The sequence below is a fragment of the Oncorhynchus mykiss genome, chromosome 22, assembly GCF_013265735.2.
Source record: "Oncorhynchus mykiss isolate Arlee chromosome 22, USDA_OmykA_1.1, whole genome shotgun sequence".
Lineage (NCBI taxonomy): Eukaryota > Metazoa > Chordata > Actinopteri > Salmoniformes > Salmonidae > Oncorhynchus > Oncorhynchus mykiss.
The window spans coordinates 39,786,165-39,801,582 of record NC_048586.1 but is presented as its reverse complement, the minus strand read 5'-3'; the positions used below and the strand labels follow the sequence as shown (position 1 = coordinate 39,801,582).

General features: G+C 44.1%; 1 protein-coding gene across 4 annotated transcripts in view; it reads left to right on the top strand.

The window, feature by feature from the left end:
* The window catches only part of LOC110502147 (tyrosine-protein phosphatase non-receptor type 4), a 111,569-nt gene that overhangs the window by 46,415 nt on the left and 49,736 nt on the right, over positions 1-15,418 (top strand). For 3 of the 4 annotated variants that reach the window (XM_036959301.1, XM_036959299.1, XM_036959298.1), the window contains 3 exons: positions 7,341-7,460; positions 12,179-12,221; positions 12,307-12,385. In XM_036959301.1, coding sequence (XP_036815196.1) covers positions 7,341-7,460; positions 12,179-12,221; positions 12,307-12,385 — 242 coding nt within the window. The remainder of the gene's footprint in view (positions 1-7,340; positions 7,461-12,178; positions 12,222-12,306; positions 12,386-15,418) is intronic. The other variant, XM_036959300.1, reaches the window with a different exon arrangement.

The following is a 15,418-nucleotide window of genomic DNA, read 5'->3' as shown; positions in this document are numbered from 1 at the left end:
TAATTGTCATCAACAACCTCTGAATTGCATACCTCTACATTCAATGAATATTACTAAAAATATTTATATTCATGAAATCACAAGTGCAATATAGGAAAACACAATTTAGCCTGTTAATCCACCTGTCATGTCAGATTTTGAAAATGATGCTTTACAGCGAAAGCAATCCAAGCGTTTGTGTAAGTTTATCGATCGCTCGACAAAACATTAAGTACACTTAGCATCAAGTAGCTTGGTCACGAAAATCTGAAAAGCAATCAAATTAATCTTTTACCTTTGATCTTCGGATGTTTTCACTCACGAGACTCCCAGTTACACAACAAATGTTCCTTTTGTTCCATAAAGATTATTTTTATATACAAAATACCTCCGTTTGTTTGGCGCGTTATGTTCAGAAATCCACAGGAAAGAGCGGTCACGACAACTCAGACAAATTCCAAATAGTTTCTGTAATGTCCACAGAAACATGTCAAACGTTTTTTATAATCTATCCTCAGGTTGTTTTTAAAATATATAATCGATAATATATCAACTGTTGACACCTTGAGGAAGTGATAGGAAAAGGAATCTGGTTGATATCCCTTTAAATGGAGCAAAGGGAGGCTATGGAACATGGAGTTTTCAAAATAGAAGCCACTTCCTGGTTTGATTTTCCTCAGGGTTTCGCCTGCAATATCAGTTCTGTTATCCTTACAGACAATATTTTGACAGTTTTGGAAACTGTGTTTTCTATCCAATACTACTAATAATATGCATATATTAGCAACTGAGACTGAGGAGCTGGCCGTTTACAATGGGCACCTTTTCATCCAAGCTACTCAATACTGCCCCTGCAGCCAGAAGTTAACTCCGTGTGTGGGCTCTAGGCTGCTAGCATACATACCTAACGTAGATCAGCCAACGACAGATGAACTACGAGCTAGGCAGTCAAACTGTGCATTTCTCTGCCTGTACACAAAGCACTTTCGATAGATGTTTGGACAGATTGCTTGTGTTTCTGCCCTAACAAGCAAAAGTGTTGTTGCATTGTGGCAACGAGCATTGTCAGCATCGACTCTGGTGAAGTGTATCCACAATTTTGTATGTTTAGTTCTCTCTGCCATCGTCACTGTTTAAGAGCAGGGTCTTTGTGCGCGCGACAGGCTCTGCGCGAGAGCGATCTCTTCTGGATTGGGAATAGTGAAAATGCATCATAGACATATGTCTTAATCTTATTGCAAATTAGAAACGGTTGGTAAAATGTTTGTAGTTTATGCAATAATAAATACATGTATTTTCCTAATTTCTCCAGTTCCGAAAGCAGAACCGATAACGTCGGTTTATAATTTAGCCCCGGGGCCCATTTAAAACCTGGTTTCGGGACCCATCCCTAGTTCAGTGTCTTTATTGAGCTAGGCAAGTCAGATGAGAACAAATTCTTATTTACCGGGGAACAGTGGGATAATTGCCTTGTTCAGGGGCAGAACGACAGATTTTTACCAAGTCAGCTCGGGGATTCGATCCAGTAACCCAGTTACTGGCCCAACGCTCTAACCACTAGGCTACCTGCCGCCCCAAATGGCCACACAATCATATTACATGTCAGGAGGAATATAAAAGAGCTTGCACAAACCCCCTTCCCATGTTATTTGTATTATATAATGTGGGAATATGTGAATTATATTATTATGTAACTTCTCTGAGTTAATGTTTTTCAGGTTGATACTGTATATGTACTCCATCTGTTGCCACGGTAGCCCGGCTATAAAAGGAGCTTGTGACACTGATCTTGGCTCAGCAGCTAAATTAATAAAGCTCAACATTCCTTCGATTTCCTTCCTCAGTTCCGCATCGATTTGTACTCTGCAGTTCCTGGAAAGCCATACGTCCCTGGCATAACAAGAGTTGGTTTGATCAGATTTGTCCAAGCTTTGTCGTGACCTACATTCCTGACTGATTGGTTGGAGCGGGACAGTAGGAAAGAACCTGACTGATTGGTTCCTCTGAATGTGAAGGGAAACTGAAGACAAGATGGAGTGATGAGAAAGTAGGAAGGGAGGAGGAGTGAGGATAATGAACGGGACAGTAGGAAAGAACCTGGCTGATTGGTTCCTCTGAATGTGAAGGGAAACTGAAGACAAGATGGAGTGATGAGAAAGTAGGAAGGGGGAGGAGTGGGGAGGATTGTTGGTGTCAAAGACGGGTCACTAAATATTGTCACTAAACAACTAACATCGGTTCAATTACTTGAATTACATGTAGTATCAACTCAAGAACTGTGGGATGCTGGAATGGAGTTTTCATTAAGCAAATATGCAACCTAGTTCAGCTCAGAAACATGGTAATTAACTACAATGACCATAATCCATTGCACTTTATTGCTACGTTAGGTTAGATGCACACAGAACACAGCCTGAATGAGAGACAGGATTGTGCACATCACAGCAACAAGAGAGAGGGATAGAGACAGTTTAAGTATGCCTCATCTTCTTTAAAGAACTAGTAAAATGATTGTCAGACAGCTCTGCAGCTAGCCTAGCAAACTAAATAGGATGACTCACCACTGTACGATATGGGGAGTATAGAGATAATGTTGGCTGGCTGCTACTGTCTGAGCAGAGATGAGATGATGACTTTAAGGAATGAAAAATAATAAAGCCGTGAAATAAAAACTAAGTAATATACACAACTGAAATGTTTTATTTCATAGTAATTTCTTATTTTTCTATTGATATTTACCCAATGTGGACCTGACAGAGACAATAGAATATGTTCAGTGATAACTGCTTTTGGCTTTGGAATTTCCATTAAAAAGCTCCTTCTCACTCTCCATGCCTGCCTCATCCTCTCCCTCCCTCCCTGCCTCCTCCTTTGCCTGCCTGCCTCCTTCTCTCCTTCTTTGCCTGCCTGCCTCCTTCTCTCCTTTTCCTGCCTGCCTCCTTCTCGCTCTCCCTGCCTGCCTGCCTGCCGCCTCCTTTCCCTGCCCCCCTCCCTCCCTGCCTCCTCCTTTGCCTGCCTGCCTCCTTCTCCCTCTCCCTCCCTGCCACCTACTTTCCCTGCCTCCCTCCATCCCTGTCTATCTGTCTTCTATTGCTCCTGAACAAGCTGTCTCATGTCCACATTTCCCTCATTCCTCCAAGCTCAGGCTCTAGCAGTGCCCCAAGCCTCCTTTTCAGAGTCTTTACCAGAGATCCATCTAGCTCTTCCTTTCTTATGATTGCAACCATGTTCAGTATGTTTACATGTAAATACTATATTTCTCATACATATAGACTTTCGTGCATTGACACCACATCTACTTTAGAGATATAGTTTCCATTCAGACCCAAGGCTTGTATTCACCTAACATTCTCCCCCTCCCTCACTAGTCCAGTCCTCACACCATCTCAGGTGCTGGCTCACAGATAGTGGTGGGGGTATTGATAAAGATCAGCACAAAGACTGTTTGTATGGCCCTGTCTGCCGAGTCGTCAATCATCCACTCACTCTCTCTCTCTCTGTCTCTATGTCCCAGCCCAGTCTTCAGTGAGGATCTCAGAATGGGCCCATTGCCATTGTCCTCCACAGATAACTGAAGTATCTTTCGAGACCTGTGTTAATCTAACTTTCCCATTTATTATGCAAACCTCAAGGAGAAGGTGCCAGCCCAGTTTAAATAGTTACTGCCTATGTCAAATCAAATTTTATTGGTCACATACACATATTTAGCAGATTTTATTTATTTTTATTTATTTTATTTTATTTCACCTTTATTTAACCAGGTAGGCTAGTTGAGAACACCTTTATTTAACCAGGTAGGCCAGTTGAGAACACCTTTATTTAACCAGGTAGGCCAGTTGAGAACACCTTTATTTAACCAGGTAGGCCAGTTGAGAACACCTTTATTTAACCAGGTAGGCTAGTTGAGAACACCTTTATTTAACCAGGTAGGCTAGTTGAGAACACCTTTATTTAACCAGGTAGGCTAGTTGAGAACACCTTTATTTAACCAGGTAGACTAGTTGAGAACAAGTTCTCATTTGCAACTGAGACCTGGCCAAGATAAAGCATAGCGGTGTGAACAGACAACACAGAGTTACACATGGAGTAAACAATTAACAAGTCAATAACACAGTAGAAAAAAAAGAGTCTATATACATTGTGTGCAAAGGGCATGAGGAGGTGGGCGAATAATTACAATTTAGCAGATTAACACTGGAGTGATAAATGATCAGATGGTCATGTACAGGTAGAGATATTGGTGTGCAAAAGAGCAGAAAAGTAAATAAATATAAACAGTATGGGGATGAGGTAGGTAAAATTGGGTGGGCTATTACCAATAGACTATGTACAGCTGCAGCGATCGGTTAGCTGCTCAGATAGCAGATGTTTGAAGTTGGTGAAGGAGATAAGTCTCCAACTTCAGCGATTTTTGCAATTCGTTCCAGTCACAGGCAGCAGAGAACTGGAACGAAAGGCGGACAAATGAGGTGTTGGCTTTAGGGATGATCAGTGAGATACACCTGCTGGAGCGTGTGCTATGGGTGGGTGTTACCATCGTGACCAGTGAACTGAGATAAGGCGGAGCTTTACCTAGAATGGACTTGTAGATGACCTGGAGCCAGTGGGTCTGGCGACGAATATGTAGCAAGGGCCAGCCGACTAGAGCTTACAGGTCGCAGTGGTGGGTGGTATAAGGTGCTTTAGTAACAAAACGGATGGCACTGTGATAAACTGCATCCAGTTTGCTGAGTAGAGTATTGGAAGCTATTTTGTAGATGACATCGCCGAAGTCGAGGATCGGTAGGATAGTCAGTTTTACTAGGGTAAGTTTGGCGGCGTGAGTGAAGGAGGCTTTGTTGCGGAATAGATTCTAGATTTGATTATTCTATTCTAGATTTGATTTTAGATTGGAGATGTTTGATATGAGTCTGGAAGGAGAGTTTACAGTCTAGCCAGACACCTAGGTACTTATAGATGTCTACATATTCTAGGTCGGAACCATCGAGGGTGGTGATGCTAGTCGGGCGTACGGGTGCAGGCAGCGAACGGTTGAAAGCATGCATTTGGTTTTACTAGCGTTTAAGAGCAGTTGGAGGCCACGGAAGGAGTGTTGTATGGCATTGAAGCTCGTTTGGAGGTTAGATAGCACAGTGTCCAAGGACGGGCCGGAAGTATACAGAATGGTGTCGTCTGCGTAGAGGTGGATCAGGGAATCGCCCGCAGCAAGAGCAACATCATTGATATATACAGAGAAAAGAGTCGGCCCGAGAATTGAACCATGTGGCACCCCCATAGAGACTGCCAGAGGACCGGACAGCATGCCCTCCGATTTGACACACTGAACTCTGTCTGCAAAGTAGTTGGTGTTATTGTGAGTGTAACAAAATGCTTGTATGTGGCATCAATATGAGTCAAACATGAATTCTAGTGTCAAAATTGGCTATAAAGTGTAGATAGGATAATTTTGGTCATAAAGTCACTCGTCTAAAACTGAGTTTGTAACATCCTTGCGTCACAATGGGTAATTGAAGGTTGGGTTTTGATTTAATGATGTCCATTTGTCCACTGACATGGAGCGCTGCGGTGATTTGCTCTCTATCCAATAGCATAGACCTGCCCAGCAGCTCCGACTTTGTTCAAATAAGATAACACGTTGTTTTACTTGACAAGTGCTGCACCAAACACCTTAGTTAGATATAAAATTGCGCATCTAAAACATCATTTGGAATAGCATATATTAGAATCACTGGCCACTTTTAGAAATGGATCTCTAGTCGCTTTAATAATGTTTCCGTTTCTAACATTACTCATCTCGTATGTATAAACTGCACTCCACACTATTCTACGGTATCTTAGTCACTTTTAAATTGTGTTTACATATTGTGTCATCCATTTCATATGTCTATATACTGTATTGTGTTCTATACTACATCACTGACTGTTAAACCGCCATCTCAGCACATCAGAGGCTGCTGCCTATAGACATAGATTAACCACTTTTTAAAGAAATGAAACACTAGCCACTTTAATAATGTCTCCGTATCTTGCATTACTCATCTTATATATGTAAACTGTACTCTACTATTCTACGGTATCTTAGTCACTTTAATTGTGTGTAAATATTGCGTCACGCATCTATGTACAGTGGGGCAAAAAAGTATTTAGTCACCAATTGTGCAAGTTCTCCCACTTAAAAATGAGAGAGGCCTGTAATTGGCTTCGTAAGAAGCATTTCAAGGTCCTGGTGTGGCCTAGCCAGTCTCCAGATCTCAACCCCATAGAAAATCTTTGGAGGGAGTTGAAAGTCAGTGTTGCCCAGCAACAGCCCCAAAACATCACTGCTCTAGAGGAGATCTGCATGGAGGAATGGGCCAAAATACCAGCAACAGTGTGTGAAAACCTTGTGAAGACTTACAGAAAACGTTTGACCTCTGTCATTGCCAACAAAGGGTATATAACAAAGTATTGAGATAAACTTTTGTTATTGACCAAATACTTATTTTCCACCATAATTTGCAAATAAATTCATTAAAAATCCTACAATGTGATTTTCTGGATTTTTTTTCTCTCATTTTGTCTGTCATAGGTACACTTCAACCATGATGAAAATGACAGGCCTCTCTCATCTTTTTAAGTGCTAGAACTTACACAATTGGTGTGGCTGACTAAATACTTTTTTGCCCCACTGTATATACTGTGCTCTATACTATGCCACTATCTTAGTCCAATGCCGCTCTGACATGTATCTATGTATGTATATATATTCTTAATCCATTCCTTGCTTAGATTTACGTGTGTTTTGGGTATATGTTGTGAAACTGTTAGATATTACTGCACTGTCGGAGATAGAGACACAAGCATTTCGATACACCCGCAGTAACATCTGCCAAACACGTGTGTGTATGTGACCAACAAAAATTTGATTTGATTTGGTGTCATCTAACTGAAGGTTGAGGCTAAACATAGTGTACGCGGGGAGTGGCTGTGTTTCCCCACTCTGTCAGCACATGTTTGACAGTCAGCAGCCCAGAGCTGCCAGTCTGTTCCCTGTGGCTTAGAACTGGCCTAGGGCTGTGACATGGACTTACCTCTGTGGAGCACCGTGTCAACACCATCCCCTCACTGGCACAGCACTGCAGTGTCACATGGGAGAGTGGGAGGGGCAGAAGGGAGACAAGTGGTTGTCACTGTGTCCCTGGTGTGACTGTGCTATGGGAGATGGACAGTGATAGGTAGCAGCTACTCAGACCTGGCTGCCATGGAGACTTGAGGCATGGGGAGTTTGCTAGGAGACACACAAATAATTTGTTATTTTCTTGTTCCCTCTTTCTCACCCCCCCTGCCCCTTTCTCCACCACCCCCTGCCCCTCTCTCTACAGAAGCACAACCAGGGTCAGGTCTTACTGGAGGAAGTGTTTAAACACCTGGAGCTGACAGAGAGGGATTACTTCGGCCTGCATCTGTCCGACGACTCCTCTGACAGCCCGGTAGGTGCCAAGGTCAGACTCTTGATGGCAAAACACCTTTTTACACTTCAGTCAACACTGTCTCGTTCACTACTGTCCATCTCCATCAAGTCTTTCACTTGAGGACAGCCTTTTCCTGCTTTCACCTAAATGTAACTCTCTGTGGTGAATTTAGTCTTCAGACAAGTGTGTTGCTATGAGAAATGGAGGGGGTGGAGAGGGATAAGATGGGGAATTATTCTTCTACATAACCCGTTGTACAATCCATCTGTTAGCCTAAGTCATGTTGGAAGCCTGTATGTTAATGGGACATTGCCTGCCACTGCACACTATACTACAACACAGCTGATGGTCGCCTCGCTTTGAGTCCTAAGGAAACTATGCAGAATTTAGTTTTTTCATGTATTAATTCTTACATTGTCTCCCCAGAAAATCTTAAGCGTTATTACATACAGCCGGGAAGAGCTATTGGATATAAGCGCGACGTCAACTTACCAACATTACGACCAGGAATACGACTTTCCCGAAGCGGATCCTTTGTTCGGACCACCACCCAGGACATGCAATCTTATCCCAGCGGTCGACCCAAAACAACGTTGCCGAAGGAAGAGGCAGACGGAGCGGCCTCCTGGTCAGGCTCCGTAGGCGTACACAACGCCCACCGCTTCAGAGTATACTACTCACCAATGTTCAGTCTTTTGACAACAAGGTAGATGAAATTAGAGCAAGGGTTCCCTTTCAGAGAGACATCAGAGATTGTAACATTCTCTGTTTCACGGAAACATGTCTTTCTTGGGCTACGTTGTCGGAGTCGGTTCAGCCACCGGGCTTCTTCATGCATCGTGCTGACAGAAATAAATACCTATCTGGGAAGAAAAAAGGCGGTGGTGTATGCTTCATGATTAACGACTTATGGGGTAATCATAACAACATACAGGAACTCAAGTCCTTCTGCTCACCCGACCTAGAATTCCTTACAATCAAAAGCCGGCCATATTATCTCCCAAGAGAAGTCTTGTCAGTTATCGACACATTTGTGTATATACCCCTCAAGCAGACACCACGGCGGCCCTCAAAGGAACTTCACTGGACTTTATGTAACCTGGAAACCATATATCCTGAGGCTGCATTTATTGTAGCTGGGGATTTTAACAAAGCACATCTGAGAACAAGGCTACCTATATTCTACCAGCATATTGATTGCAGCAGTCGCGCAAACAATACTCGATCACTGCTACTCTAACTTCCGTGATGCATACATGGCCCTCCCTTCGGCACATCCGACCACGACTCCATCTTGCTCCTACCGTCTTATAGGCAGAAACTCAAACATGACGTACTGGTGACTAGAACCATTCAACGCTGGTCTGACCAATCGGAATCCACACTTCAAGATTGTTTTGATCACGCAGGCTGGGAAATGTTCCGGGCAGCCTCAGAGAATAACATTGATCTATACGCTGACTTGGTGAGTGAGTTTATAAGGAAGTGCATTAGAGATGTTGTACCCAATGTGACTATTAAAACCTAACCTAACCAGAAACCGTGGATGGATGGTGGCATTCGCGCAAAACTGAAAGCGCGAACCATTGTTTAACCATGTTAAGAGGACTGGGAATATGGCCGAAAATAAACAGTGTAGTTATTCTCTCCGCAAGGCAATCAAACAAGCGAAATATCGGTATAGGGACAAAGTGGAGTCGCAATTCAACAGCTCAGACACGAGACGTATGTGGCAGGGTCTACAGACAATCACGGACTACAAAAATAAAACTAGCCACGTCACGGACAACGTCTCGCTTCCAAACAAACTAAACACCTTTGCCCGCTTTGAGAATAATACAGTGCCACTGTTACGGCCCGCTAACAAGGGCTGCGGCTTCTCCTTCTCTGTGGCCGACGGGAGTAAGACCTTTTAAACGTGTTAACCCTCGCAAGGCTGCCAGCCCAGACTTCATCCCCAGCCGCGTCCTCAGAGCATGCACAGACCAGCTGGCGGGTGTGTTCACGGAAATATTATATAGCTCCCTGTCCCAGTCTTCTGTCCCCACATGCTTCAAGATGTTCACCATTGTTCCTGTTCCCAAGAAGGCAAAGATAAATTAACTAAATGACTACCGCCCCATAGCACTCACTTCTGTCATCATGAAGTGCTTTGAGATACCAGTCAAGGATTATATCACCTCCACCATACCATTTTAGAATAAGGCTTGATGCATACTGGTAATATTTTCAGATATTACACTTTTCTAATTTTGACAAAGTGGTTTAATTTCAAGTGTACTGTTAGCTAGCTAACGTTAACCTGCGGGGTCGCTAGCTAACGTGTGATCTTATTCTTCGTATCTGACACATTTGCTTGACTAGTTATAGCCGTTGAACCTGCTGGTTAGGTACCTGCAGATTCATGTAGGGTAGTAATGTCATGTTGGTCCATTATGGTCCATTGTTTTGCTTGCTAGCTAGCAAAACAATATCTTAACAAAACATGTCTTAACAAAAGACTCCACTCTAATTTTGACAAAGTATTTTCATTTAAAGTTAGTGTACTGTTAGCTAGCTAGCTAGCTAATGTTAGCTGGCTGGCTCGCTAACTAACGTCATGCGTTGGGATTGATTGTTTACCTAGCTAGCTATCAAGCTACATTTCTTAACAAAACACCCTTTGAATATTTTCGTTGTCAGTAAATTTGGCAACAAAGCATAATTCAATTGTTGCCAGTCGCACAGGTACAGTCACCAACACTCTGGATAACATGAAAAAAGCCTAACCAGCTCTGCTAGGGTGAGTAAAATAGTCAGAGTGGGGTGTTCTCTCATTATGTGTCTGGAAGTAGCAAGCCAATGTTTGCCAGTTAGCGTGGGTGCTTGACTGTAGTTGTGTGGTCAGAGCCTTCGGAACAACCCTACTTACTTATTGGCCAGAGCGTCCAGTGTGCACTCTGAACTCGAAACCACAGATGGAGCTATAGGGTGAGTAATGCTCAGTGAGCTGTTCTCTCTCTCTTAGATGTCTGGAAGTAGCTGGACAATTAGTACAGGACGCACGGATCAGTGTGTGAACGATGCTGAATGGGTGTAGACAAAGAAGGGCTCTCCAATAGTAGTACCAAAACATTTTCTCAAAAGTGAGTTTACAATTTAATCAACTTTCAAAGCAGAATTACTTTCCCATTGTTTCCTCAAATGCAGTGTATGAAATACCATTTTGTAGCTCTGAGTCTCTAATTTATCCAATGTAAATAACAGAAATTCAAATGTTGCTACATAAGACGGATTCCAGGTGGTGAGTTGTATTTACTCCGTACTTTGTTAAAGTACCTTTTGCAGCGATTACAGACTTCTTGAGTATGATGCTACAAGCTTGGCACACCTGTATTTGGGGAGTTTCTTCCATTTATTCTTTGCAGATCCTCTCAAGGTCTGTCAGGTTGGATATGGAGCGTCATTGCACAGCTATTTTCAGGTCTCTCCAGAGATGTTAGATCGGGTTCAAGTCCGAGCTCTGCCTGGGCCACTCAAGGACTTTCAGAGACTGTTAGGAAGTGAACCTTTTCCCCAGGCTGATGTCCTGAGTGCTCTAGACGAGGATCTCATCAAGGATCTCTATTTACTGCTCACCTTTCCCTCAATCCTGACTAGTCTCCCAGTCCCTGCCACGGAAAAACATCCCCACAGTATAATTCTACCACCACCATGCTTCAATTGGTATTAGCCTGGTAATGAGCGGTGCCTGGTTTCCTCCAGACTTGACGCTTGCCATTCAGGCCAAAGAGTTCAATCTTGGTTTCAGCAGACCAGAGAATCTTGTTTCTCTTGGTCTGAGAGTCCTTTAGGTGCCTTTTATTGAGGAGTGGCTTCTGTCTGGCCACTGTACCATAAGGTCTGATTGGTGGAGTGCTGCGGAGATGGTTGTCCTTCTGGAAGTTTCTCCCATCTCCACAGAGGAACTCCGGAGCTCTTTCAGAGTGACCATCGGATACTTGGTCACCTCCCTGACCAAGGCCCTTCTCCCCCGATTGTTCAGTTTGGCTGGGCGACCAGCTCTAAGAAAAGTATTGGTGGTTTCAAACTTCTTCCATTTAAGAATGATGGAGGCCACTGTGTTCTTGGACTTTCAATGCTGCAGAAATGTTTTGGTACCCTTCCCCAGATCTGTGCCTCGACACAATCCTGTCTCGGAGCTCTACGGACAATTCCTTAGACCTCATGGCTTGGTTTTTGCTCTGACATGCATTGTCAACTGTGGGACCTTATATAGACAGGTGTGTGCCTTTCTAAATCATGTCCAGTCAATTGAATTTACCACAGGTGGGCTCCAAGTTGTCAAAGAATCTCAAGAATGATCAATGGAAACAGGATGCACCTTAGCTCAATTTCGAGTCTCATAGCAAAGGGTCTATGTAAATAAGCTATTTCATTTTTTTTTAAATGTAATGCATTTGCAAACATTTCTAAACCTGTTTTTTCTTTGTCATTTATGGGGAATTGTGTGTAGATTGAGGATTTGTTTCTATTTAATGCATTTTAGAATAAGGCTTTAATGTGACTGTGTAAAAAGTGAACAGTTCTGAATACTTTCCGAATGCACTGTTACTAGCTACAGATCATCACGGCCCAGCCCGCATTTACCAACTAGAAAACAGAGAGTGAGAGGTGGAGGGGGCTGTCTTGTGAATAATTGAGAATGAACACGGCTGCTGAGGAAATGCTGTTGTGTCATTGAGTTTCTCCTCATTTATCTTTTACAGAGATGGCTGGATCCAAACAAACCCATCAGGAAGCAACTTAAACGTAGGTGAACCTTCAGTAGATGGATGAACTAGGAAGTGGTTCTTTTTAAGTGTAGATACAATAATCTCTCATTGTGCATTTACAGGGGGATCGCCTCATAATCTGAGCTTCAGAGTGAAGTTCTTTGTGACCGACCCTAATAAACTTCAGGAAGAGTACACTAGGTAAGGATACTAATTAGAAATGGAACATTTCTGCCAAAATTCCACGTCAATTCAAAATGTAGAATAATGGTCCTACTACATATGTATGACCCGGCAATGACGTTATATCAACTGCAACCCTTTACAGACATGGAATGCAGCTACAGTAACATGTCAATAGCGACCACTGATAACAAGTTATGAAGGCTTCAGAAGGGTCTGTACCTTTTCAGACGGTAGAGTTCTGCTCCGGCATATGTTCTATTCTTTCTCTGACCACAAGAAACGTTGCTGATTGATGACCTGCTGTGTTGTTTTTTATGGTAGAGTAGCTAGATGTACTTTCTTTCTACTAAATGTCTTGGTAAGTCACGGTATTTAAAATAACTTTACTTTTTTAGGAGAGAGTGTTCTGCAGGCAGGCTGTGCGAAGCAGTTTGAGATGATTTGATTGACAGTTCTGGTCGCCTAGTGATGGAAGTTAGACCCACTTCAGAAGCAGCATTACTTTACAGACAACTAAAATGCCATTCATATCTCCAGAGAAAGTTTTGTGTCGGCATTTAAAAAGCCATTGTGTAGCCTTACCCTAACAGACAAACAAAAATGCTGTAGACGAGGCGCTTTCCATTCCATTATATCTGAAAAGGGTAATCTTTACAGGCTACCAGTAGCCTACTGTAATTTCATATTATGAGACAAAAACAGCCCCACCCACTCAGCAACAAAGAGTACTGAAGAGTTGTGCTCTTCAGTAAATACTTCTGTAGCCCGGCGACATCGGTCCCATGATTGAACTAGGATATTCTCCAGGCAACAGACTGAACACACACATGCATCATTAGCAAAGTGAAAGAGCAGGCAGGCCAGCGCTAAGGAGGGAGAGGGGCAGGAAGGCCAGCGTTAGGGATGGAGAGGGGCAGGAAGGCCAGCGCTAGGGAGGGAGAGGGGCAGGAAGGCCAGCGTTAGGGAGGGAGAGGGGCAGGAAGGCCAGCGCTAGGCAGGGAGAGGGGCAGAAAGGCCAGCTCTAGGGAGGGAGAGGGGCAGGAAGGCCAGCTCTAGGGAGGGAGGGAGAGGGACAGGAAGGCCAGCTCTAGGGAGGGAGGGAGAGGGGCAGGAAGGCCAGCGTTAGGGAGGGAGAGGGGGAGGAAGGCCAGCGCTAAGGAGGGAGAGGGGCAGGAAGGCCAGCGTTAGGGAGGGAGAGGGGCAGGAAGGCCAGCTCTAGGCAGGGAGAGGGGCAGGGAGGCCAGCGCTAGGGAGGGAGAGGGGCAGGGAGGCCAGCGCTAGGGAGGGAGAGGGGCAGGAAGGCCAGCGTTAGGGAGGGAGAGGGGCAGGAAGGCCAGCGCTAGGCAGGGAGAGGGGCAGAAAGGCTAGCTCTAGGGAGGGAGAGGGGCAGGAAGGCCAGCTCTAGGGAGGGAGGGAGAGGGACAGGAAGGCCAGCTCTAGGGAGGGAGGGAGAGGGGCAGGAAGGCCAGCGTTAGGGAGGGAGAGGGGGAGGAAGGCCAGCGCTAAGGAGGGAGAGGGGCAGGAAGGCCAGCGTTAGGGAGGGAGAGGGGCAGGAAGGCCAGCTCTAGGGAGGGAGAGGGGCAGGAAGGCCAGTGCTAGGGAGGGAGAGAGAGGGGCAGGAAGGCCAGCGCTAGGGAGGGAGGGAGAGAGAGGAGCAGGAAGGCCAGCGCTAGGGAGGGAGGGAGAGAGAGGGGCAGGAAGGCTAGCGCTAGGGAGGGAGGGAGAGAGAGGGGCAGGAGGGAGAGATCCAGAAAAGAGCTGTTAAATTCTTCAACCACCTAAAAGGAAGCGATTCCCAAACCTTTTGTAAAAAAAGCCATTACCTACAGAGAGATGAACCTGGAGAAGAGTCTCCTAAGCAAGCTGATGCTCGGGCTCTGTTCACAAACACAAACAGACCCCACAGAGCCCCAGAACAGCAACACAATTAGACCCAACCAAATCATGAGAAAACAAAAAGACACATTGGAAAGAATTAACAAAAAAACTGAGCAAACTAGAATACTTGACCACTGTGACTGACCCGAACTTAAGGAAAGCTTTGACAATGTACAGATTTAGTGAGCATAGCCTTACTATTGAGAATGGCTGCCGTGAACAGGCGTGGCTCTCGGGAAGACAGGCTATGTGCTCACTGCCCACAAAATGAAGTGGAAACTGAGCTGCATTTACTAACTTCCTGCCAAATGTATGACCATATTAGAGACACATATTTCCCTCAGATTACTCAGATCCACAAAGAATTTGAAAACAAGCCCAGTTTTGATAAACTCCCATATCTACTGGGTGAAATTCCACAGTGTGCCATTACAGCAGCCATATTTGTGACCTGTTGCCACAAGAAAAGGGCAACCAGTGAAGAACAAACACCATTGTAAATACAACCCATATTTGCTTTATTTTCCCTTTTGTACTTGAACTATTTTCACATCATTACAACACTGTATATAGACATAATATGACTTTTGTAATGTTTTTATTCTTTTGTAATGTTTACTGTACATGTTTGTCTATTTCACTTTTGTATATTGTCTACTTCACTTGCTTTGGCAATGTTAACGTATGTTTCCCATGCCAATAAAGCCCCTTGAATTGAATTGAGAGGAGGGGCAGGCAGGCAGAGAGATGCAGGCAGGCAGAGAGATACAGACAGGCAGGCAGAGAGATACACTTATCTTGGAATTCTGCATTTCGCAATGTTTAGTCTTGCATGCCTCGCAAGTGGAACCCCAAGACTATATCCACAAGAACAAGCAATCCCTGTACCATCAATTTAGTAAGATCTTGGTATGACATTTGTAAGTTATTTGGTCTGAAACAGGACTTGTCACCCAACACACCCCTGTTGCAAAACAGACTCCTGCCAATGATCTTGGATAGCAACATGTTTCAACATTAGCATGAGAAGGGAACAAATCATATTGAACATTGTTATATAGATGGGGTACTTATGTCATGTAGAACATTGTTATATAGATGAGGTACTTACAGTTGAAGTCAGAAGATTACATACACTTAGGTTGGAGTCATTAAAACTTGTTTTTCAAC